Source organism: Eulemur rufifrons, chromosome 7, assembly GCF_041146395.1.
Source record: "Eulemur rufifrons isolate Redbay chromosome 7, OSU_ERuf_1, whole genome shotgun sequence".
Classification (NCBI taxonomy): domain Eukaryota; kingdom Metazoa; phylum Chordata; class Mammalia; order Primates; family Lemuridae; genus Eulemur; species Eulemur rufifrons.
The window spans coordinates 216577750-216604190 of record NC_090989.1 but is presented as its reverse complement, the minus strand read 5'-3'; the positions used below and the strand labels follow the sequence as shown (position 1 = coordinate 216604190).

At 39.6% G+C, this 26441-nt stretch overlaps 1 protein-coding gene across 3 annotated transcripts in view; it reads right to left on the bottom strand.

Annotated features, from left to right (window-relative positions):
* PRUNE2 (prune homolog 2 with BCH domain) overlaps positions 1–26441 on the bottom strand; it is a 255114-nt gene that overhangs the window by 21197 nt on the left and 207476 nt on the right. The window contains exons 10-15 of one of the 3 annotated variants that reach the window (XM_069474102.1): positions 22238–22317; positions 19240–19440; positions 7903–8076; positions 5071–5079; positions 1756–1858; positions 980–1111 (exon numbers count right to left, since the gene is read on the bottom strand). In XM_069474102.1, the coding sequence (XP_069330203.1) occupies positions 980–1111; positions 1756–1858; positions 5071–5079; positions 7903–8076; positions 19240–19440; positions 22238–22317 (699 nt within the window). The remainder of the gene's footprint in view (positions 1–979; positions 1112–1755; positions 1859–5070; positions 5080–7902; positions 8077–19239; positions 19441–22237; positions 22318–26441) is intronic. The other 2 variants (XM_069474103.1, XM_069474101.1) reach the window with 2 other exon arrangements.

Here is a 26441-nt window from a genome sequence, read left to right as displayed (position 1 = left end):
CTTTTTGGGACATAATTTGAAACTTGTATGATTCAAATCTTATTTTCTCATAGGAATAAATGTAAAATATAATGGAATGGTTGTATTCTTAGAGTGCATGAATCTATAACCATCATGACATATTTTGTTTAATGATACTTTTCATTTTTGTCAGCATTACCTTTACTATTTTGAAAATAATACACTCTTAGTAGCAACTTAGACAATTTACTGAATCTTACTGAGCCTTGGTTTCTCCTTCTTTATGATGAAAATAGTAACAGTACATCATGTGGTTGTTTGGCCTTCAATTTACCATTTGAACAATTCTCGATTTTCAGGCCCAGTTTGCAGCATTAGCAATGTTATTTTATGAAGGTTTGGGTCATAAAACAGATTTTAGTTAACATAACTGTGCACTTTCATGCTATTATGCAAGGAGCCACATCTAAATGAATGCCACACATACTGCAGATATAAATTTATATGTTTATTATGATAATTTTTCTGTAGGTGGCAATGAAGTGTTTTGTTCCGACAGACTTGAGGAAGGGGCACACGAAGGCACTGTATGAGTTAGTGGTTAACCTGAATTGACAGCGAATGTTGAAACAAGATGTCAGTGACTGTCCAAATCACAATAGTCCCAATGCACATAAAACATAGCAAGGCCACATGATACTGCTAAAGAATCATGGGTGTTTGGTTTATCAGCTCAAGTCGCACCTCCATGTGGCAACAGCATATGCATAGATCCAAATGCACTTGGTCTGCCAGGATTGAGATTACATTTAACAAAATCTGGGGATGATTTGCTTTATTTAAATTTTGGGGTATCATGTGTGACACTTTTATTACTATTTCTATAATTTTTTTGTTTCAAATATCCATAACTTGACGATCCTAAAATGTGACTGCATTTTTGGCAGACTAAAAGGGAATTAGATACGGTAGCTATTGGGGAAGTCAAAATAGTGACTAAATAATGGAACTCACATACCGTCTATCAATCATCTGGTAGCATTTCTTCATCCAGCCTAGCCCGGGCATCTTGCGTCTTGGGGTTGCGCCATTCAAGTACACAATCATATACTCTTCAGCTACCATCAGCTCTAACGTACTTATTACATATCTGATCACAGGAAAGAAAAGGAGTGTTTTCAGTTCCCACATGAAATATTTCATTCCATATACACCATAATTATATAACATTTAAATTACAGGGTATATGACATTTAAGAATGGTTGTACATATCACCATTTTACCTTGAGAAAAATATAATTACCTAAGATCATTTTTCTGGGAGTATTACTTATTTGTATAGTTATCTTTTTTTTTTTAAATGCTGATATGCTAGAAAAATGGGCACCTTAGAAACCTGACTTTCAAAAAATGTTAATAATGTTATCAGATACTAAAGGCAACTCAGATTAAATAAGGCAGATGTAAATGAAGTCAGGTTATAGTCAATCTTAGCCGACTAAGAACATCTTACCAAGGAAGAAAAATAATACTTCGCCTACAGGAAATGTTACAGAATTTTAAAATGTGAGCTAAACTCTGTTCATTTGGTTTTCAATCTATTCTACTGATGAAAGAGCTCCTTTAAATGTGTTAGCCTCTTGAGCAATATTCCTTGACAGAAACCTTATTGACTTTTACTCAAAGGCTTAGAATATTCCACATCATCTATTTCCTTTCATTGAAGGTGCTCCATCCGCCATTACATGCCCATAGACATTAACTCAAAGTACTTTGTTATAAGTATCACTCACAGGAAAAGATTTTCCATGACATAGTGGTAATCCGCCCGACTGCTGTCTGGCAGAAAACAGGCGGCAAACACAATGATGGCATTTAGACCGTCCCCATAGTATCCTGGGGGACAAACAAAAAGACATTTATAACAGATTGAAAGCTCTTAACAAGGAAATATCTAACCTAAAAGGATAAATCTGAAGCCTTGGCAAGTGTGTATATGTGGATATAACAGATATATCATGAGTATTATACTGACTATAGTTCTCTAAGTATATACACACATAATTATATTTCAGTGGTTAACATATGTCTTACATAGAGTCTTAAATAGATGGTGTAAATATATGCATATATAGGGTATACATATATTATGGATGATTATATGTATTGTACATAGTTGTGGATGGAGTGTATAAATATTCAACTTACCAAAGGATGAGAGGGCAACACTTGACTTATGACTTTCTAATCTATATAATACTAATTTATGTAGTACTTCCTTTTTCTGATGGTCAAGAAGGAGGCTCTGTTTGATCCTCTTTAGCTCTTTTTAGTTTTAGACCCTAGTTAATTTAAAGGGAGAATTTAGTCATTGAATCGTAACATAATCTCAGACCCACACACTCCAGGGACCAGACACTAGTGAGTGGATGAGTAAAATACCTTTATTTTTATTTTGAGGCCTGTAGTGCCCCTGACATCTCTGGACTCAACAGGCAGTGCAGTGATACGTGGAAAGTTCTAGCCAGGCCTGGAATAACTGAGCACAGACTCCAGACCTTCCCTCTTAAAGAAATGGGGAAAACTCAAGAAGGGTCTAGCTCAATTATCTTTGAGTTTTATGAAAATACGCACTTTTGGGAAAACTTGAAAATTGCTTCGTGGAAACATGGGGTTTGGGGGTAGAAGTTTTCGAGTGGTGCTGAGAAAATAGGAGGTGGGAAATGCAGGCAAGTAGAGCCATTGAAACTCTAGGGGTCCAGGAAAATGTAGATGCAGATCAGGACATTATTCCAATCTCTTAAAAGCTCTGACATAATTTTGGCATTCCTTTATGTTTTAAGCAAGCTCTACATTCCCTTGGAGCTCGTCCTTGAAACTCACAGCAGGTGCTGATCAAATCCCCATAGGTAGGTGTAGGGAATGCCCTGAGTCTTTCACACTTAAAAAGGGAAGCAATGCCTGTATTTTCATTTTTTAAAATATTTCTGTTTAAACACTTGCAATTTGTGTCATAGAGTTCTAGACTTTAGAATCATTAGAGATTTCCACAAAGCCTGAGTAAGAGAAGACATACCTTTAAGCCTGATCCAGTCCTCCCAGAACTCAGTGTTCATTTTTTCAGAACTCTAAATAGCCCCCTGTGATTACATGGCAGTAAAATACTGGTTGAATATAGATTTGGATGGGGTTAACTCTTGAAAAGCAGTTTAATAAGATGTTCTCTACAAAGATCAAGAATCTGACTCTACCACAAAAAAGGTGGGGGAAGAGAGTGATACCAGTTAAAAATATACCCAATTATGGGTTTGTATGTGTTACTAATTTGAGGCTGTTGTACACAGCATTTATACCACATATCTTCGAAGATGCTACCTATGTAGCATCTATATATAGACCTATGTATGCACTTGATAAAACATGTTTGTGAAAGAGCACTGTAGTAGCTTCCCTCTGGATTTTTTTGCTTCAGTTCCATCTTTTCCAATATGTAAGTACTTGTCAACTTCTTTTTAGAATGCAATATGAAGGAAAATGGCAGAAGGAGATATATTTTAATACAAGAAGTGCTTGTTCCACAAAACAATTTTATTTTGGAAGATTCATAACTAAATGGAAACCATAAAGTATATGGTGGCTTAGCTATACTAATCCTCACACCAAGAAAGTATGAAATTCATCCACAGCACAATGAAAAGATGGAGTTCATTAAAAGAGACAATAGACGTAATGAATCCAACTTAAAAACAAGTAAGAAGGCATTCTTTCAAAAGCATCTTTCTGGCCAGGCACACTGGCTCATGGCCTGTAATCCTAGCACTCTGGGAGGCCAAGGCGGGAGGATCGCTTGAGGTCAGGAGTTTGAGACCAGCCTGGGCAACAAAGTGAGACCCCATCTCTACTAAAAATAGAAAAAAAAATTAGCCAGGCATGTTGGTGCACACCTGTAGTCCCAGCTACTTGGGAGGATGAGCCAGGAGGATCACTTGCGCCCGGAAGATGGAAGTGCAGTGAGCTGTGATTGAGCCACTGCACTCCAGCCTGGGTGAACCCGTCTCAAACAAACAAACAAACAAACAAAAACCAAAAACCAAAAGCAACCTTCTAGATGTAGCTGTCTGCCTCCCAGGTGTCAGTATAATTTCAAGATCGTGATTGCTTAGTTACTTTGATTTCTTTTTTTATTTTTGGAGAATTTCTAAGAATTTATTTTTTTTAAATGGAAAGACCGAGGTTTACAAATAGGTCTTTAGAAGTCATCTTAAGTGGCAATTGAGCTCCTTGTGTAATGCTGTCTGTCCTTAAAACGTCATAGTTTTGTGTTCACTCGAATTCATTTAACCAAATGAATACTTCAGGATCGACTTACTACTTCATGATCACTAAGTAAGGAATGTCTCTTTATATAAAAATTACTGAAATCTAAAGATGAAAATGGCTTCTTGTACTTTTGGGTAAAGAAGCTATAGAAAAAGAATACACAAAAGGGGAAAAAAACGTAGGTGGAAGGGAGATGATATAAGAAAGGAAATAGAAGAAAAAGATTTCCACATGAAAGCTTTCCTCCTAAATCAAGAGCTGGTGGCATTGTCACCAGGCTTCAGAGCTATTTCAGATAACACCGTAATTGCTGGCACAGCGCAATAACTAGAATGAGTAGGGCCATTTGCTTTTGCCCCTCCCAGATACCATCAAGGGGATCAATTAACCCTTCCATTTCTGTTCTAAAATATGCAGCTGACTCAAAAGAAATTGCCTGTTGGCAGTGGCATAATTTCTTTGAGGTTTGGTTTTGAAAACATTTTTTTTGTTAGACTCTCTTCTCAATAGACGTGAGGTGGATTCAGGGAGTCTCTGCTGGGGTGCAAGAGTGACCCCACCGTGGAGCCTCCTGAGACCCTCTGAAGCAATGACGGCAAACCTTACCTGCGGTGGCACAGACAGGCATGAAAGGGATGTAACACAAGTTTGCTGGCCAGCAATGGAATGGAGAGAGAGGAAAGATGCCACAGTCGCAACCAAAACATACACACACACACACCAGCCAGCAACTCTTCTCCTCATTCTTTCCAGGATCATTTGTCCAGCAACACTGCAGAGAAGGTTACCTGAATCTCCTATAATGAAATAAGAGAAGTAAAAAAAAAAACAAGAAAGGAAACTCCTTGTTAAAATTCTTTGGCATAATTGTCCCTGGTTATTTAAATATGTTCTCTGCTTCCAGTTAGAAAAAAGAAAGCCAGTTCTGGCCTCAAAGTGACCCTATGTTGGCTGAGCAAAAGCACCCGTACCCTTCTTTAATTGTTTTATTTGTGCAGAGGGCAGGGATGCTGCTGTTGGGCACACAGGATGTGAACGCTGGCATTGAGATCACCCTCACTGGACTGATGAGGCGATTGAGGCCCAGGAAGGGGAGTGATGTACCAAGATCACAGACTAGTTAGTGGCAAACATGGGCCTTGACCTCCCTTCCTCTCCACTGCGTACAGGGCCTATGGCAACAGCTCATATCCAGGTCACTGAAGCTGAGGACTGAATTATTTGTTCAAACACCGCTCTCATGCACCAGTGTTCCTAACTGGTGGGACACTTGTCATGGCCTGGCTTTGGGGCTAACTGCTACAACTCTTCTGATCACGCCCACTTGCAGATTACTGCACGGAGCACTATCTAGCTGGCACTTCCCTGCTGATGTGAGTGGGAAAACTTGCTCACAGCAAAATGCAAAGCACCAAAGCAAGAGTCATGTTCACTGCCGAGTGACTGCTGCTTTTTCAATGCTCATCACAAGCCAGGATGACAGACTTATGGGTGGGTAACTAAGGAGCTTTTTGAGCATTAAGGTCTAAGAGAGTGGCGTAAGCTTCCAATATGGAAGACAAAGCTTTGGCAAATCCAGGAGTTACATCAGAACTGTCTACCTGCAGAGCACAAAAGCTGTTCAGGGTGCAGGAAAAGGTGGCATCTCGCTCATGTTCCGGGTGGGTGCAGCCAGAGGCCCATTCATGCAGGCCAGCGCCTGGAGAAGGCTGAGGCAGAGCTGGGGAGAGGAGAGGTGGCCTTTTCCTCAAAACAAACCAGACAGTCACACAGACAAAACTGAGCTCAAGACGCAGAATGGAGAGGAGCAAATGCCAAGGGGTGGAGTGGGGAGGGAGGTGGCAGGGAGAGACAGCACAGCAAACCAGGTTAGCCCTGAGGTCCCAGGGGGATTTTTATAGAGAGTGACAGGCAGAAGCAGTGACCTTCTCTGACCATCAGTGGGCTGGTGTCATTCACTCTCCTGATGCGGGCAACAGGCCGATGGGCTTAACTCACCCACCCAACGCCCCTAATTTCCCTGTTGAAAGAAGTAGGTGAGTCTACTGGAGTAGTAAGAGAGAATTTGGCCTTATGATAGCAGCACAAACCGTGAGCCTGCCTTCTTCTCAACACGGGGACCCTAAATTTAAGAGCTGATGGGTAAAAATGTTTATAAGGATTATCTCTGGGTGACTTTGATTTGCTTTGACAGATTTTTAATTTTTTTTTTTTTTTAAATGAGCACAGGCTACTCTTACAGTCAGCCTTTGTTCTTATTTCCAAAAAGCAAACACATCAAAAATACCTGATGGTTTTCAGGACAGAGAGTTTTAGACAAGAAAAAAAAAAATACCTGATAGGTGGTGCAAACAAGGTAGGACCTTCCGGAGAGATTTGGAGAGTGTTCCGGTTGTGGTTTTCATGTAAGCACAAAAGGGCTGGCTCCATGGCCAGCTGTCTGCCACTGTCAGCAAGATCAGGCGAGCCCGCGTGCTGAAGGGCTGTGGGAAAGGGTTTCCTTAGAGGAAAGTGCCCCCGGCCCCACACCAGCTCTCACTGAGCCATGTTACCATTTCAGGTCAAACCAGGAGGCAAGAAGAAGAAAGGTCACGTCCAGGGCCATGGACTGGGATTCACGTTCACTGCCATGGTCAGGTTCCCTGGGTGGTCCTGACACTCATGTAGGGGGAGCGGTACAGGGGACAGGGTGTTTGATTGAAATAACAAATTGTCCTTCTGCTCTTTAGAAAACAAAAGCTAAGGGTTTGATGCGGCCCCAAGACTCTCATTTGCCTGTCCTCATAAGGAAGAGAGAATTTAGAGAGTAACAATTGCCTTGTCAGCTTGCACTTTTTCTGGAACAGCTGGGTGCTGAAGCGGTGCCTCAGGACTTCGGGAAGGGAAGGCATGCGGCAGAGAAGTCGAAAAGCTGTTGATGTGTTCTGAAGTCGACAGTGTTACATGTGTTGCTTGTGCTCGTCTGACTTGCTGTGAATCCCAAATTAACCAAGGCCACATGTGCCCCTGGAACCCCCAGGAAGGCACCGGAAAAACGAAACACACCTTTCTCTCTCCCCTGTCCCTCACTAAGCAGGTGGAGGCTTTGACTGGGATTGGCTATTGTCAGGCCTAAAATTAATGTAGTTTATAGAAAAGCAAACCTTAGGTAGGGAAAAGATTTACCAGGCTGAGCCTAAAAAGATTTCCCAAAGCTTCTGCAGAGGATTCAAAAGACCATTTTGTAATTAGAAGTACCTCTGGAATAGCACAATTACTACAGCCCTGTTGTTACACACTCTAAACTGCTCAGTTCAACCCTACAATTGGCCGATAGGAATTCTGAACAGATATTATTAAATTGGATTACTATGGCTTTCAAGAAATTTGCACAGAAGATTATAGCTATCAGATATGTGGTGTGAAAAGCAATTTTCACATGGGAAAGTTGTTTTTGCCTAGTAGGCTTTCAAATGCTTATCGAATTGAGTATGAGGAAATATACTTAGCCCTATAGCCCCCTGAACATTGACTGCAGGGTCTTTGGGATGTCGTGCTGCAGAAAACCCGAGTTTCATATTCTAATAAAAAGCACAGCTGCTCCCATCCCCATTTTTCGCATTTGCACAGAACTTGACTACCTCCGTGAGAAATGACCCTCCTGTAGGGCTCGATGACCTTCATGTCAATCCGCTGCTCTTGCTCTCCAATCACCACTGTCCTCCACAGCCGGTTGTCCTCTCGCTCCTCTGCGGCTGTGTATTCTGGAATAGACTCTGACTCTGGGCCAGAATCTTTGTTGGTGGTGGGATCTTCTGGAAATGAAGCACAGAGCAGGGCTGAAGGAGCAGGACTCCCACAGTGGAGGCAGCTAAATGACTAGATGGTAAGCTACCTCCTGGCAGAGTCAACCTGATGGAACTCCCTGTTCTGCACAGCTCTTACAGAGCTTCCCACCCTCCTGACCACATCAGTCACACTCAGTCTTTATTATAAAGTCTTTTGCATAAATGGGTTGAACAACTAAATCCCATGCTAAGGCCAGGTTGAAGGAATAAGTGCAAGGTCAGAACTGTCTTGCATCAGTAGTGATCCAATGGGTATAAGCCGGTACTAACTCGTCCTTGATCATGCAGGTTAAAGACCGCGGGTCTTCCTGATGGGGTGAAAGGCTATTTATCAGGCCGAGATAATCTTGGTTTCCTTGGGCCACATCTCTTGAGTGCTCAGAGTCTTTGGGGGCCCTTAGCTTGGAGTCGTGGTGATACTACCAGCTAAGATCCCTGCTCTAACTCTTATAATAGGGTTGAATTCCCTACTGGAAGCACATTTGAACATAAATTTGATATTGCCTCTATGTACTATTTCAATATATGCCACAGAAAGTGAGAAACAAATAATTTTGAACATAAATGCTACAAGGCCAAAAATTCACAAGACTCCTAAATTTGTGGGTACATAAAACAATGAAAGGATCCACTGAGCTCTCCTTGGGGAGAAATTTACTCTTAATAAAAGTAATAATTTTTTTTCTTAAAAAAAAAAAACCATAAGCAGCAATTGTTTCCATTCTTACTAAAGGTAGTAGTAGCAGAGTTTAACAATGGTTATGCTTTGTATGTTAAAGTAATTTGAAGGGAAAGATTATTTATAACCACCATAGTTCTGAGATATTATCATTCTTATTTTTCCAGTCATGGCAAAAGAACATTGAATTTACACTGCACTCTACTGGTGTTCCTCCTATGGCCAAAATTCACAAGACTCCTAAATTTGTGGGTACATAAAACAATGAAAGGATCCACTGAGCTCTCCTTGGGGAGAAATTTACTCTTAATAAAAGTAATAATTTTTTTCTTAAAAAAAAAAACCCATAAGCAGCAATTGTTTCCATTCTTACTAAAGGTAGTAGTAGCAGAGTTTAACAATGGTTATGCTTTGTATGTTAAAGTAATTTGAAGGGAAAGATTATTTATAACCACCATAGTTCTGAGATATTATCATTCTTATTTTTCCAGTCATGGAAAAAGAACATTGAATTTACACTGCACTCTACTGGTGTTCCTCCTATGGCACTTTGATAATAATAATAGCAAAACTTTATTAAGTATCTACCTTGTACCAGGCACAGTAGTAGCTATTAAAACAAACATTATATCAATGCAAAAACTGACTCCAAAGTAGTTTGCTTTAGATCACAGTCAGTAAGCAAATATAGTAAAAACTTTTACCATTTTCCACTCTTCTAAGCTATCACATTGCACCCTGAATGTGTGATTCTCGTTCTTACTTTTTTTATTAAGAGGCTGTAAGTTCCCTGGGCTAAGGCACTGTGCCTTAATCACCTTTAATATTCACTTCTGCCAACCCACTCCCTAATTAGCTTGTAAACCTCCTCAGAACACTCAATAAAAATTGGGTGAGTGGGTATATAAAGGAAAGCCTGGACAAGTTCCTGGAAATATAGGTAATCTGTAAGGGAGCCACAACAATGTCATTATGTTCTGGAAGATTCTGCAATTATACATTCAAAAGTGTCTAATTACCCATGACTTAGAATAGCAAAGTGAAGTTCAGTTGGGAAGCAATCCTAGCCTTTTCTGCCAACACCAGCAGCCACCACTACCTACACAGCCTTGGCTCCCTCCTGCTTCCACTGTGTTCCCACCAGCGCTCGGCAGCTAGTTAAGGACATAAAGCAGAAACGTTTGACTTCAGATCAAGCACTGTGTTGCTTGTGCAAATCCATCCATCTGTATGGAATCCCTTCCTGCTTCTTCCTTTCTACATGGAGTAGGACCCTGGGATGCTAGTCTTGGCTCCCTTCCTGGGACCCTGTTTCCCCTCTGGTCTCTCCTCCCTCAGAACTCTGGACTCTAAGGTGGGTTTGTCTTCTGGTGCTCCTGTACACACATGCCCTTCCTTGCAGTGAACTTACTGCCCACTCAACCCTCTGCATCATGTTTGGTACTCTCTGACATGCTCTAGCTTGATCCTGGTGGACTCTGTGGGGTGAGGGTGGGTTGTTTTGTTTCGTTTTCTATACACTTTTATTGAAGTTGCTTCAATGAAAGTGTGTAGAATGTATACTACATTCTTTGTTCTGGCTATAAAAGGAAAACACACACCACATAAATATAGTCAACTGATCTTTGAGAAAGGAGCAAAGGTAGCCTTTTCCATAAATGGAGCTAGAGCAACTGAACATCCATATGCAAGAAAATGAATCTAGACCCAGACCTTAGACACTTCACAAAAATTAACTCAAAATGGATCATAGACCTAAATGTAAAATGCAAAACGGTAAAACTCCAAGAAGATAACAAAAGAGAAAATCTAACTGATCTTGGGTTATGGAGGTGACTTTTTAGATAAAACACCAAAGACATGACCCATGCAAGAAATAATTGATAAGCTGGACTTCATTAAAATTAAAAACTTCTGCTCTGTGAAAGGTAATGTCAAGAGGATGAGCAGACCAGCCATAAAATGGAAGAAAATATTTGCAAAACACACATCTGATAAAGGACTGCTATCCAATATATACAAAGAATGCTTAAAACTCAACAATAAGAAAATGAACAACTTAATTATAAAATGGGCAAAAGACCTGAACAGACACCTCACCAAAGAAGATAAACAGATGGCAAATAAGCATATAAAAAGATTATCAACATCATATGTCACTAGCGAATTGCAAATTAAAACAATAATGAGGCCGGGTGCGGTGGCTCACGCCTGTAATCCTAGCACTCTGGGAGGCCGAGGTGGGCGGATCGTTTGAGCTCAGGAGTTCGAGACCAGCCTGAGCAAGAGCAAGACCCCGTCTCTACTAAAAATAGAAAGAAATTATATGGACAGCTAAAAATATATATAGAAAAAATTAGCCGGGCATGGTGGCGCATGCCTGTAGTCCCAGCTACTCGGGAGGCTGAGACAGGAGGATCGCTTGAGCTCAGGAGTTTGAGGTTGCTGTGAGCTAGGCTGACGCCACGGCACTCACTCTAGCCCGGGCAACAGAGTGAGACTCTGTCTCAAAAAAAAAAAAAAAAAAAAAAAAAACAATAATGAGAGACTACTACATATCTATTAGAATGGCCAAAATCCAAAACACTGACACCAAATGTTGGAGAGGATGTAGAGCAACAAGTACTTTCGTTCATTGTTGGTGGGAATGCAAATGGTCTAGCTACTTTGGGAGACAATTTGGCAGTTTCTTACAGAATTAAACCTACTCTTACCATACAATCCAGCAATCACACTCCTTGGTAATTACCCAAATGAGTTGAAAATGTATGTCCACACATAAACCTGCACGTGGATGTTTCTAGCAGCTTTATTCATAATTGCCAAAACTTGGAAGCAACTAAGATGTCCTCAGTAGGTAAACAAAGAAATAAACCGTGGTACATCCAGACAATGGAATATCATTCAGCACTAAGAAGAAATGAGCTATCCAGTCATGAAAAGACATATAGGAACCTTAAATGCATAAGTGAAGGAAACCAATCTGAAAAGTCTACGTATTGCATGACTTTAACTATATACCATTCTGGAAAAGGCAAAACTGCAGAGACAGTAAAAGGATCAGTGATACTGCCAGGGGTTAGGGAGGAGAGAGGGATGAACAGGCAGAGCACAGAGGATTTTTAGGGCAGTGAAACTACTCTGTATGATACTGTAATGGTGGGTACATGTCACTATACATTCGTCCAAGCCCATAGAGTGCACTACACCAAGAGTGAACCCTCATGTAAACTATGGACTTTAGGCGATACTGATGTGTCAATGCAGGTTCATCAATGTTAACAAATGTACACTCTGATGAGAGATGTAGATAGGGAAGGAGGTTGTGTGTGTATGAAGAAGGTATAGGAGACCTCTGTGCTTTCCACTCAAATTTGCTAAACTAAAACTCCTCTAGAGAATAAGGTTTATTAATTTTTTAAAAAGTAAAAGACACAAATAAAAGTACCAGCAATACAGAAATTGTTCTTGAAAAAAGCGAAAATTGCCAATGTCACTCATCCATTACTGTGTGATGTATATTCTTCTTCCTCTGCATTTACACACTTTCCCCCCCAAAAGTGTGATTATTCCATATATTCTGCATGTCCTATACATATTGTTCTATAATTTGTTCCTATCTATTAATATAGTATGGGCTTCTTTTCTTCTCATTAAATATAAATCTTCTCATTTTTATAAGTGTACCTCAAGTGTTCCATTTTACTGATATCTTTTAGTTTACCAATCCCATGGTGATGGAAATTTAGTTTTATTTCATTTTGTTGTTGTCCTTATAAAGAATTTGCTTCAAGGCCAGGTGTGGTGGCTCACACCTATAATCCTAGCACTCTGGAGGCCGAGAAGGGAGGATCGCTTGAGCCCAGGAGTTTGAGGTTGCTGTGAGCTAGGCTGATGCCATGGCACTCTAGCCTGGGCAACAGAGTGAGATTCTGTCTCAAAAAAAAGAATTTGCTTCAGTAAGTATCTGCATACAGGTATCTTACCTTATTTGTGCACATAATGCTTTTTGGCAACAACCTTTTTGGCACCAGGGACCAGTATCATGGAAGACAATTTTTCCATGCACAGGGGTTGGTGGGATTGTTTTGGGATGATTCAAGTGCAATACATTTATTGTGCACTTTATTTCTATTATTATATTGTAATGCATAGTGAAATAATTGTACAATTCACCATAATGCAGAATCAATGGGAACCCTGAGCTTGTTTTCCTGCAACTAATGTCACCATTGATCTGACAGGAGGCGGAGCTCAGGTGGTGATGCAAGCGATGGGGAGCAGCTAAACACAGATGAAGCTTTGCTCACCTGCCCACAGCTCACCTCCTGCTGTGCAGCCCTGTTCCTAACAGGACACAGACTGGTACCTGTCCATGGCCCGGGGGTTGGAGAATCATGGCTATAGAGCAACTTTCTAGTAATGAAATGCTGGGTCAGCGAGTATAAGCATTTAAGGTTTTTATCAACATTTTTGCCCTTGCATGTGTCACACCAAAATGTATGAGAGTGCCTGTTTCATCCCACTGTCAAGAATACTGGAGGCTATCATAGTTTTTAACCTTTGACAATTTCAGGTGAAAATGGTCTCGTTGTTGTTGTAATTTGAATTTCTTTAATTATTAAAGAAGGTGAGAATTTTTAAATGTTTATTGGCTCTTTATATTTCTCTTACTGACAGAGAGGTCTCTTTTAAATCCTTTTCCTATTATGGTCCTTATTAATTTGTTAGAGTTTTCTATGTAGAACTTTCTCACATGTTACAATTATTTTTCTGCCTTGTGCTTACCTGAGCTTAGCTTTTAAATTGAGATATATATATATTTTTTTCTATCAAATAGAAATTTAATATTTTTATGTAGTTGAATCTGTTAATTTTTTTCTTTATGTTTTTTGATTACGGTATCATAGTAAGAAAGGACACCTCTACATTACAAGTATAGATGTGGATACACGCACACTCATATCAGTATTTTCCTACAGTTTCTTTTCAAAAACATTATTATTTATTTTGCTATAAAAGTCTGGGGCTGGACCTTTTTTTGAGGTGTTACTCCTTATGTTTCAGAGGGTGAGAACTGGCCACTTACTGGGGCTCCTTCTTCCCTTCCTCTTCTGACTGATGTAAATGAAAAAAAAAAAAAAGAGTTCTTTAAGAGCTAGAGGGCTAGAGGTATGTTACCTTCTCTTAAAGTGCTCATTTCTAGAAGTCAATAATACAACGTATTAAGAAATAAAGATAGCTTTATTGACTCCCTTGTATTAGCAAAGCCCTCCTGATCCTAACAATTCTTCTTCTATAACTATAAATTACTATTCTCCCCTCCTGCTACCCCCAGCCTTCATTTTCCCACTATTTGCAAAAATTTTCAGATCTTATTTAACTCTGTCCCCAGGCCCTCCAAATCTAATTTTTGGTCTAAGGCCCTCTTCACCAAGAGATGTTTGATTCTTTCTCTCTCTTTTTGTCAACAATGAAATTTTCTCCCTGGTGACTATTGAAGTCAATTAAAACTCTGGACCCAGGGTAGAAGGCAAATTGAACATTTCCTTTTGTCTTTCTGAGCTGGCACACAAGCTCTTGAATGTTCTGTGCTACACAGACCACGATGGGGAATGCATTGTTGGTGATTATTATGGACTCACTAAAGATGATGTCAGCTGTGGCTTTCCAGTGGGGACATACATTTGTGAAAGGTGGCTAGCTTTCTATATCACAGTCTTGCACTGATAATGTGAATACTTTTAGAAGACATAATGTTTGAATTTTTTTGTTGTTGTCATTATAAGAAAGACATCCTGTATACAGTTAAAGAGTCTTTAAAATTCGTTTGATGACAAACGTCAGGCAGGGAGGCAGTTAATGAGTGTAAAATCTCAGCATACAAAAATACAAAGAAAAATCACCCTTTCAGACACCACCATTATGGCATAAGTCTGCTTTGGGTAAAACAAAATAAGTTTAATACTTAATTAGTTTATATTCAGAGTTAAAACATAAAATTGATTTTATATAAGCTGGTTGTCTGTAAGCTGTGAAAATAATGGAAGACTGTAAATAGGGAAAGTAAATGAAGTGGCACCCTGATTTTCTGGAAATAATGTTGGGGTGCCTTATTAACACAGAACACTGTCACAGGGGTTAGTTTTAGAAAAGATAGCTTAGAAGAGGTCACTGAACATCACTTGGGTGCATAAGAAAGAAAAATATAAGAGCACATGAATGTTTCTTATCAGAAATATACAGGAAAAATTCTTTATCATTTTTCTACTTCCCTTATGAAATACCTTTGTTACGATCAGAATGATGGTAAAAATAACTTTGTTGTTGGTTTGGAAAACAGAAATAGGTCATGATTTTTTCTCACGGTGGGATAGTTTTAAGTTTCTAGAATTAGTAAATGAAAGCATTAAAGAAGAAAAAACTCAGATCTCCTTAATATGAAAGATTGACCTCCTAAGTCCATCACTGTCCATCTATTTCTGATATCACTGACATTTTGTAAATATAAAAGGAAATCTAACCTTAATTATATCAGCACCTTAAATTATATTTCCCAACTGTTTGGACATAATTATTTTACAAAAATTGCTTAGAAGTGAAGACCAAGTAAACATCTTTGGAGAATGAGATTCATAGATTTTCTGTAAGCAAAATTGCATTGTGGGCAAAAACCTTGGCAGAGGTGTTTGATTATCAGCCACCAAATGAAACAGGCACGTGGTGTGCAAGAACTTCAGGCATCTGGTAAAGGAAGAGTCCTCAAATCATGAAAATCGCCGGATAAAAGAAAGTATAAATGTGAGGGGAGGCTGTCATGCCTGATTGCAGGTATGTAAGCCTAATCTAGTAAAAGACCCTCTCTATTCATTGTTGGTATATTCACTGGGAAGCAGCATGGATCAGAGGTCCATGATGGTAGCTCTGAGTTTGAATGCTGGTTCTGTCATTTACTGGCTATGTGACCTTATGCAAATTCTTTAACCTCTCATATATAAAACGGGGGGAAACACAATAGCTATTTTATAGAGTTGACAGGAGGATTAAAATAGTTGATATTTACAAAGGACCTAGACTGGATCCTGGCACATAGTAAGCATTATGTGTTCATTAAAAAATAAATTACTGATCAAGTGTTTTTGAAAAACTGTGCCTTAAAAACTCCAATTTTGCTTAGAATGTATATGCCTGGTTCAAAATGCTCTTATGAGAAACCCCCAAAACATGCCTTTTTCAAACATTTATTTCATACTTCAAGACTACGATGTATTAGGTCATTAAATATGAAATGTCCGATTTCAAATCAAAAGTGTAGTTTATTATATCTCACACGAGAAACAGTGCAATTAATCAAAGTATGTGCCTAAACTATTGACACAGTTTTGCCACCTTAATGGTAGCTTGTTTATACCAGCAGCGAAGAAGCCTGGAGAGTGAGTGGTGATGGTATCGTGAAAGGCGTTTTCCACAGCTTGCTGAGAATTGAATATTTTTCCTTGCAAGAAGTGGTCCAAAGCCTGAAAGAAGTGGTAGTCAGCTGGGGCAAGGTCTGGTGAATATGGTGGATGACAGAGAGTTTTCAAATCCAGCTTCCGTAGTTTGAGCAGTGTTGTTCGTGTGACATGTGGTAGAGCGTTATCTTGCAAGAGGATTGGCCTGTCTGTATTGACCAATCTTGGCTGCTTAATCCCAAGCATCCTCATCATTTCATCCGACTGGTTGCAGTAGACATCTGCTGTAATCGATTAACCAGGTTTCATGAAGCTGTAGCGGATAATACCAGCACTGGACCACCAAACAGACACCATTAGCTTTTTATGATGAATATTTTATTTTGGAGTGTGTTTTGGCACTTCATCTTTATCCAACCATTGTGCGAATGCTTGCAATTGTCAAAAAGAATCCAGTTTTCATCACATGCAACAATATGGTGTAGAAATGGTTTGTCTTTATGTTGTGACAGCGAAAAAAGGCAAGCTTCGAGACAATTTATCTTCTGACGCTCATTTAATTCATGTGAAACCCATCTTTCCAGCTCCTTTACCTTGCCAATTTGTTTCAAACGACCCAATGTTGTTGAAAGAGTGACCTCAAACCTTGCTGTTAATTCACGTGTTGGTTGAGATGGATTCGCTTTCACTACAGCTTTCAGCTCATCATTATCACCCTGGGCCTCAGGTCACCCATGTGGCTCATTTTCAAGATTAAAATCACCAGAATGGAACTTCCCAAACCATGGGCCTACCATGCATTCGTTACCACATCCTTCCTAAACACTTTGTTGATATTTTGAGCTGTTTGTGCAGCATTGGTTCCACGACGGAATTCTTATTCAAGAACAACATGAATTTTTGACTTATGCATGGATTCACAAAAATTGCTCTAAAAAAATTTTGAAAGATAATCACAAGCCAAACCGTGTGTTTGAAGGCTGAGGATGTACCTTCACAGTAAACATAAAACAAGAAGTGTCAAAACGAAATGTCGGAGATATTGACTGTCAAACTTATTTAAGGAAATCGGACATACTTAATAACCTAAATATTTATAATCTAATCCTCTTTTCAGTCAGTTATCTATGTCTGCATGTTTACAAAATATAGCTATTTAGATGTACTTTGTGTTCTCAATGTTTCACATTTTTGTTTGTTTAAAACTGTGTCTAAACATATATCTTTCATTTGAAAATCAAAGTGGATTTTAAAATTCAACTTACTTTAAAATTCTGTCCTTTGAGTTTAGGAACTAAAAGTAGGGTTGTGGCGATTAAACTGGTGCTTTCAACATAACTATGTCAACTAAATAAAAAGAACTATGTCAGCAAGTGGCAGCTTGAATTACCAGTTTGCTTAGCCACCACCACTTTGCTGATGTTTTTACTATTTATAAAAATAAAAGGTTCAGATGTGGTGTGACACAGCTCTCCCGGCAACAGAGAAGTGAGAGGGGAGGAGAGGGAGAGACCAGCAGGGTCACGCCACAGCTGTCTTCTGTGGGATTTCGCCAATATATTAGCAGGAAAAGGGCAGGAGCTGCTGGGGCAGCTGGTATGGGAGGAGCTGCTAAAGGCTCTTTGGGATGACAGGAAAGAGCATAAATTCCAGACCTTCTTTCACTTCCTATTTGTGTATTTCAATCTACAGGATCGAATACCCAGATGATGATAGAAATTCATGAACATGATTAAAATGCAATTGTCAAATCTCTACTCAAACATAATAGATTATAGAATGAGTTTAGCTACTTTTTTTTTTTTTTTTTAATTTGAGGAAATAAAGCCGTAAACTCTGTGAAGGCAGAGTCTGAATCTGAACTAGTCACAGTTGTAGCCCCCTGGCTCAATGACCGCTGGTGGAATTAATTAGCTAATTTGATGAATTTCCTAGTTTTCTAATTATGTTCTTCTATGAGTGGAACTGCTGGAATTAGCGTGTCTCTAGAAGTCAGGGCGTCCTTCAATTGAGCAATTGTATTGCTTTTTAAGACTAGATGAATTTTTATGATGAATGAAAGCACTGTCAAATATTATAACTTCAGAGAATGGCACCTCAGCTAGTACTGAGACAGAAACTACATGATGCCATTTTCAAAGCAAATGTACAATATTTGTAACTAACAAACCAAATTCTATTGAGCAAGAGAAAGAACTAAAGTGAGACTGATATTCCCATCAGAAGTGTCTGTCTTGGATCCGGAAACTTGTAAATTTCTTCCTTTTTTATCCTTGCCATATCCCACCTATCCCAGCCCTTCTTCCTTCCTACTTTTTTGGAGATATAGCATCAAATAAGATAAAGTCCCATGAAGTCCTCATGGAGCATACATTCTAGTGGGAAAAGAAACACAATAAACATGAAAGCAAACAGTTAAATAATACAAGTTCCTTAGTGATACATAGGAAATAAAATGACTCCTGGGATCAAGAGAGACCGGATGATGGAATAGGGAGGTGGGCAGCACCTTTGATTACAGAGATCACAGAAGGCCTCTCTGAGGAGGTGGCATCTGATTAAGGTGCCAGTCATATAAGGATCTGAGGTAAAGAACATTCCAGACAGTGGGGGCTTGTACAAGAAACTAGGAAACCCTGATTTCTTCTCTTCAAATTCTATCTTTCAGATTAAATTCTCTTTCTCTCAAACCTAGTCCCAGGTTTCTTACAACATAGCACGTAACAGCTTTCCCTCACCCCTACTTTCTAGCATAGGCCTGGCATAGAGTAGGGGTTTACAAAAAGAGCAATGATTATATATAACCTCTGTGAACTATACTTACTCCATCAAGCTCTAAACTGGCATTCATGGCCACTTATGACCTGAGATACAAACAGAAGCTTCTAGAAATCACAGAAAGGATCCACTGGCACAAAAATGGGAGGTTTTTTTCCTAATGTCACTTAGATAATCATTCATATATCATTTAACTTTGGCCTTGCCAAATTAGCGGCTTACCATGGCCAGTGTACTCAAAAGAATCTGCTTCATCAGGGGTGTCGAGTTCATCCACGTTGATATCAATTTCATCCGGACTGTCCAGGTTATCATCGGAGAGAATAGATCCTTCACTTTGGTCCAGAGAAAGATTGATATTCGGGGCTGTGAGCTTGATTCTCCGAGGATGAGTGCCATTAAGATCCAGAGAATTAGGAGGTTCTAAACAAGAAGAAGAACAGCAACATCAAGTATTAGATCAAAGGTTGAGCATCCTCAATCTGAAAATCCCAAATCCAAAATTCTCCAAAATGTGAAACTTTTTGAGCAATGACATGATGCTCAAAGAAAATCCTCACTGGAGCATTTCAGAGTTTGGATTTTCCAATTTGGGATACTCAATCTGTAAGTATAGTACAAATATTCCAAAATCTGAAAAAATTCGAAATCTAAAATACTTATGGTCCCAAGCATTTCAGATAAGGGATACTCAACCTGCATACATATTGTCACCAAGAATGGGTTTGGGCCTCTGTGAAAAACATTTTTAAGGCCATTTCAGCAAAAGCAGACCTGCCAAAAATCCTCATATGGGATTCAGACTCCTTTCTTGACAACAGACCTCAGTATTGCCTCTCTCGAGCCCCATCAGCCCTGGCCATGCAGAAACAGGAAGTGGGAACTATTGCTTAAATGGGTAAAAAATTAGTTCTCAGAACTTCCCTGATCAGGTTTGAGAACTTGACATTGCTGTGATACTGAATTGAATTTTTAAGGGGTATATTGCATAAGAATAGCAGTTAAGCTTACATATACAGTAGTCCCTCAGCATCAATGGGGGATTGGTTCCAGGACTTCCCACGGTGAATGCCAAAATTCAAGTATATTTAAGTCCCTGATGCTATGTAAAATATTGTACTGTATTGTTTAGGGAATAATAACAAGGGAAACAAGTCTGTACATGTTCAGTACAGATAAATTTTTTTTTTTTTAATATTTTCAATCTGCAGTTGCTTGAATCCATGGATGCAGAAACCATGGACATGAAGAGCTGACTGTATTTTCTAGTAGTTCATGTTGTCTTCACTCCTATGGAATGAAGGGCAAGAAATTTGTCATGTTCATAGACACTCCCAAAATACTTCTCTTCAAGTCCTGACAACTCTGTATGTGATCTTCAATGAACTTCCCTTGGCTGGCCTGGCCTGCTAGTTTTTCATTTTTATTTTTTAAATAAAATCTGAAGTATCCACCCAGGTTACATTCTTTGAACCCACCCAAGCAGTTACTATCTCTTACGCCAATATTGCCTGACGTTGGTTTCCATAACACAGCGATGATCCTCTCAAGGTAAGACTCACACCCTTTCATTGTAGGATGTGTCTTGCTGGTCAAGTGCCTTTCTTTCATTTAATAGCAGAGCTGGAGAAGTCACTTTTAACCAAGTTTATCCCAACTAAACAAAAGTGGAGAGATAACCTAATATAGTATGGTAAGAAATATATTTGTTCTTTAGCCCTGGTTCCAGGCACAGAGCTCCTAAAACCCTTGGAATTTCCTGAGATAGATAGTGTCAAAATGGAATTGAATTATAGGACACTTGGTTGGCGTCCACTAGAGTACTAGTGTGTGGGCGAAAACCCCTAAACATCTGGTCACAGAAGTGTTCTGTGTGAGAAAACAGTTTGTTGTCTTCACTCAAGAACAGAAATGACAGGGTTTCCCAGCATCAAGTATTTTGATGGTCATCTGGTATACCCCACAACTCTGGAATTCTAACTCTGGCCTTGTCCTAAGGTAATTAGCATTGTCTTTTGTCATTAACGTTTTTCTTTTCTCCCATCCATGTACTAACCAGGCCCGACCCTGCTTAGCTTCAAGATCAGACGAGATTGGGCACATTTAGGAGGGTATGGCCATAGACTAGATTTTTCTTTTCTGTGTGGAACATCACCCAAACTGGGTTCCACATAATGTTTTTATGGATTACTTGAAAAAAACCCTCTTATTGACCACAAGTTTGCAAGATACTGGGTTTCTATATTACAGGAATTCTCAGAGCAGTGATGTCCAAAATACATTTTTGTGAGGATGAAAATGTTCTACATACTGCTATTGAGCACTTGAAATGAGGTTAATGCAACTGAAGAACAGAATTTTTAAAATTTATTTTAAATTTTAATTAATTTAAACAGCCACATGTGGCTAGCCACTTACCATATAGGATAACCATAGCCTTAGTGCCTTTATTATTCAAAAGTGCATTGTGAACTTTGAAGGTGGGATAGACATACAGTTGTTACCAAGCTTATTTGGCCAGAGAACATTTAAAAATAATTATGTCACATGACTAGTATTTTGAAAAATGCATTTTAAATACTAGGACAGAAAACAAATGTAACTGCCTTCATTCTTCCTACCCTGTTCTAGGCTTGGCTGATAAGGCCATGATTCAGGATCCTAGTATGATCTTGGAGTTGGTGTAGCCCAGGGAGGGACCCTAGAACAAAGTGAGAGTCATGCAGTTTGCAACTGAAATTTAAAAATTCTTTTTCGTGTATGGCCTGGGTTGTAAACCCTTACGATGTAGGGTGGGTTTTGTTTGTTTGTTTGTTTGTTTGCTGTTTGTTTTTATAGTTAAGGTGCTGAGCATTCCTGGTATCACATTTCCAATTTTAAACATTCTCACAATTATATGTAAATTTGTGAAGTTAGACGTTAGTCAGAATTTGGGATCATGATGTATAGTAGCCAATTATCATAGGAACTAAAAACATTGGCAGATAAGGCTGGGTCCAGGAGATAAAATGTAGCCCACACTAGTGAGCATCAGTATTCAAGCCAACTGTGAAATTAACCAAATGGAGCCTAACACCTTCCTCTGACACATTTTTTTTTTCTCTTCACTTTTATCGCTGCAATCACAAGTGGGATGCATAGGAAATGATTCTGTCACTGCATAATGAACACGCTTAGATATAGCACATCGCTGAAGGAAATGAACAAATGCTCCTCTCACCAGGCCTCATGTCTGCAGCATCGGGACTCAGCATTCCCTCCTCAAAGGGGATGTCCATTCCTACATCCTCTGACAGTAGTCTGGAAAAAAAAACAAAGCCAAGAGTGTAAAAGATTGTGTGGGACTTCATTGTCTTTGAAAAAGAAATCTACAGATTCCAGGATAAGTTTCAACTCACTTGAAATAAACTATGTATGTGGCCCGAATCCACTGTAAGTGGCCCGAAATTAGAACAAAGACTTTCTGCAGCGTCACGAATGAGAACCATGCACCCCAATTCCGCTTGCTTACATCAAGTCACTTCTTCTGCAGGCTCACATGAGTAAACACAAGCCAAGTAGAAAACGCAGAAATAGGAAATACAAACCAACTGATAAAATATACTTCAGGGGACACTTAATAAATTTTTTTCAGTAAGAGGCAATATATGTGCTTTAGAGTAAAGACAGTCCTGAGTCTGTATCTATCTCTTTCCTTATGTAAATTTGAGCATATTACTTACATTGCCACGGGCAGAAGACAGCATACTCTGCTGGTCTCACTTTTTTATTTGTAAATTAGGGACATACTACCTACTTCACCAAGTTGTTGAAAGATTAAACTACCAAAGTAAAATGCCTACCATTCCTGAGCAGGCATGGGCTGATGCTATTTTTCTTCCTTTTCCTTTGAATATTTAAAGATTCATTGTGTATATATGTTGGTGAAGATGGTTCTAGTCGTGACTTACCATTTCTTGTCTCTAATCAGTGCCAAGCCCAGGACCGTTTATATTTGCCCAGTTGGTAAAACACATATAGGAAAATATCAAAGAAAATTGTGACAGATCTATATGCTCTCCTAGGAAGCTGATCAACTGTTCACAATGAATTCTCTTGACTTATTTCCATCCCCTGGCCCTTGTTCAGTAAATTCCCAAATACCATGATAACATATTTTTCTTCTTGGTGGCTTCAAGGTTAATTTCATTCAACTAGGTGAATCCACATGATGTAGGAACTAATCTAAATTGAAACATGATAAACCTTTATGATAAAGGTCTAAATTTAGTTCCTCTCTCCTTCTCTTATTGAGACTTTCTCCACATCAGCCTGGGTCTACCAAACATTTGGAGTTTGGCCAACTTCTCCAGGATCCAAGTCAAATAACCTACTGTCAATAAAGCACTATCATGAGAAAAAAATTCTACGAAAAAACATGTATTGAGTGTCTACTATGTGCTGAGGCTAGAGAGGAACCAAACAGACCAGCTTCACTCTCATGGTGAGGATGGGATGATGGAGTTAAAACAATGAGCACTAACTCCAGCAGCTCCCCTGGAGGGAGCTAAGTGCCTGTGTCCTCACCAGCCAACCCCGCAGACCCCTTCTAAAGGTCAGTGTCAGGGAGTTTCTTTTTGATATGCTTTCTGTGGCTTCAACCCTGTGTGTTCTCTAAAACTATACCTGCACCCTGGCAGCAAAACAGTGAGCAGGAGGTTGGTGTGTAAGTAAGGCAGTGATGTATCATCAGGAATGAGATAACCTGTGCCAAACAGGGACACGCTATACTAGGTGGGAGCAAACCAAGCTGTTCGGCAACAGAGGGGGAGAGGTGAGCAAAGAGAAGGTCTGTGCTAGGCCCCAGTTTTGAAAGTTCTGGGACCTAGAGGGATGGATGTCTGGGTTTTCCATGCTGCTGCAGTTTTTCAGATTTCCTTACAATGAGCCCTTGTCATCTGAAGTCATCTTGTGTGTTCTCCTTTACATCAAACCTTAGGAACCATCAAGTACCAAAATGCTGCTGTTCAGAGCAGCTGCGTTCAAATCTTCATTCTGTCACTTACTGTGTTAGATTGAATTATTGAGCCAGAAATACGCTAAGTATTTAGAGATACTTTATATCTCTAGAGTCAAACTTGACAAAAACAGTAAAGACATCAGATTTCTACCAGCCTGATAGAACACACAGGGTACAGGCTTTAGCCTCAAAATAAATATGAATGGTATGGAGATGAATGGTATGAACAGAAAGATAGTAACAGCTTAAATTTGATAGGCTTTTAAAAATGTTTGTGAGTTATGGGCAACATCACGGAGTAACAGAAGGAGTCCTGGATATGAGGTTATAGTTCTGAGTGATAGTTCCTTTGCTAGTACTGACAAGCTGATTAACTCTGAGATTAACTGACCATTTTTGTGATTCTTTTCTTTTTCTTTCTTTTTTTTTATGAGACAGAGTCTCGCTCTGTTGCCTGGGCTAGAGTGCCGTGGCATCAGCCTAGCTCACAGCAACTTCAAACTCCTGGGCTCAAGCGATCCTTCTGTCTCAGCCTCCCAAGTAGCTGGGACTACAGGCATGCGCCACCATGCCCGGCTAATTAATTTTTCTGTATATATTTTTAGCTGTCCAGATCATTTCTTTCTATTTTTAGTAGAGATGGGGTCTCGCTCTTGCTCAGGCTGGTCTCGAACTCCTGACCTTGAGCAATCCACCCGCCTCGGCCTCCCAGAGTGCTAGGATTACAGGCGTGAGCCACCACACCCAACCCATTTTTGTGATTTTAAATGGAGATAATAAATACCCAACATCACAGTGATGAATAAATACAATACCAGTGAAAGTACTCTGTAAATCATAAAGCATTGTCTGAGTATAAGCTATTATTCATACATACCCCCCCACTGAAAACATAATACCAGGAGCAGTGGTTTAATTGAAATATGTGTCATGGTTGGACAAAACATCATTAAGATTACTTGGATTTTAGCCCAGATAAAGGATAATTTCATTACCGCACAAATCTCCACAGAGGCTAGAAATGCTCTTCAATTCATTGGTGTTAGAGAATAGAGCCTTTGCCTCTCAACCCTCCTTTTCAACACAAAGCAGAGACCCTGTGAAGAAGGTTCTGGAAAGCCAGTGTTGGCAGGCACCGGAGGACGGGAAACGCTGAAGGCTGTGATCTGAAGGTGATCGGAGGAAAGCTCTCATAAACCCATGTGTATTACAGAAGGCTGCAGGGACATGTTAGGAAACCCCTGGGACAGAGGGAAAGCAGAGCCAAAATAGCCTAGAAGCAAATCTGGGAGAAATACAAGTCACGCTCTTTGTAAATACGTCAACCACATTAATATATCAGGCCCATAAATATTTGTAAAAATGAAGTGGCCAAATGGAGTAGCCAGAGATTAAGCAGGATGCCAGTTTCATGATCCATAACGGAAACCTCTCAGGACCTGTTAGGTAACAAGTCAATCCAGCATAAAGGCAGGCATTTTATCTTGTCCATCTACAGCAACTACTTAATTTGGAGTTTTCTGTACAGGGCACGGAGCTAACGCAGAGGGGAGGGCTGACTCTACTCTGGCTGAACTGGCTACCTGTCTCCATCTAGAGGATGTATCAGAACTGTTTTATGGTTTCTTTGCTGGATGGCGTTATAACATTATTGTTCATCAAATATTTCTGGCTCTCGGCTTTTTGGGTCCTACCCCCTGTGAAGTTAGGGTGACCACGTGACTTACTTTGGGTAACCAAGAAAGTGGAGTGGCACATGTCACTTCTTCGCAGATTTAAGAGCGAGTGCATGGGGGACCACCTCCTCTTCCCGCCTTGGTGGCTGTGGGGGGCTCTGCCAGGCTCCGTTCTGAGTGTCTCTGATGAGCAGAGACTCCAACTAAAGCTTGTTGGATATGTGAACAAGAAATGATCTCTTGGTGTGTTTTGCCCTGAGATATTGTGGTTATTTGATGTTGTGTCACTGTGCAGCTGACCTTTATTGTTTGTTTCGAAGGGAATCACACTATGCTCAAAATTTTATTTTCTAATTTAGGTAACCCATTTTCCACACTCTCAGCCCAGACTCACGTTGACAGTACACATCTTCTTATTTGGGTTTCTAAAGCATTAAAGAACATTTTAATAAATGGGGACAAAAGCTCAGAAGGACATTGAATGTTTTCATGCATTCTGTAAACTTGTGTATTAATGTATCACCTTTATGGTTATTGTCATAACTGTCTATCACTTGTCAATTTACTTAATAGTTTTCTCTAAATTGACTTATTAAGGTTGTTTTGAAAGGAAGGTTTATATCACTAGTGTACAGGCTGACTATCTAAACACTTCTGCTTGGACCAGAAGTGTTTAAAATTTCTGTTTTTTTTGGATTTTGGAATATTTGCATTATATACTTACTGGTTGAGTATCCCTAATATGCAAA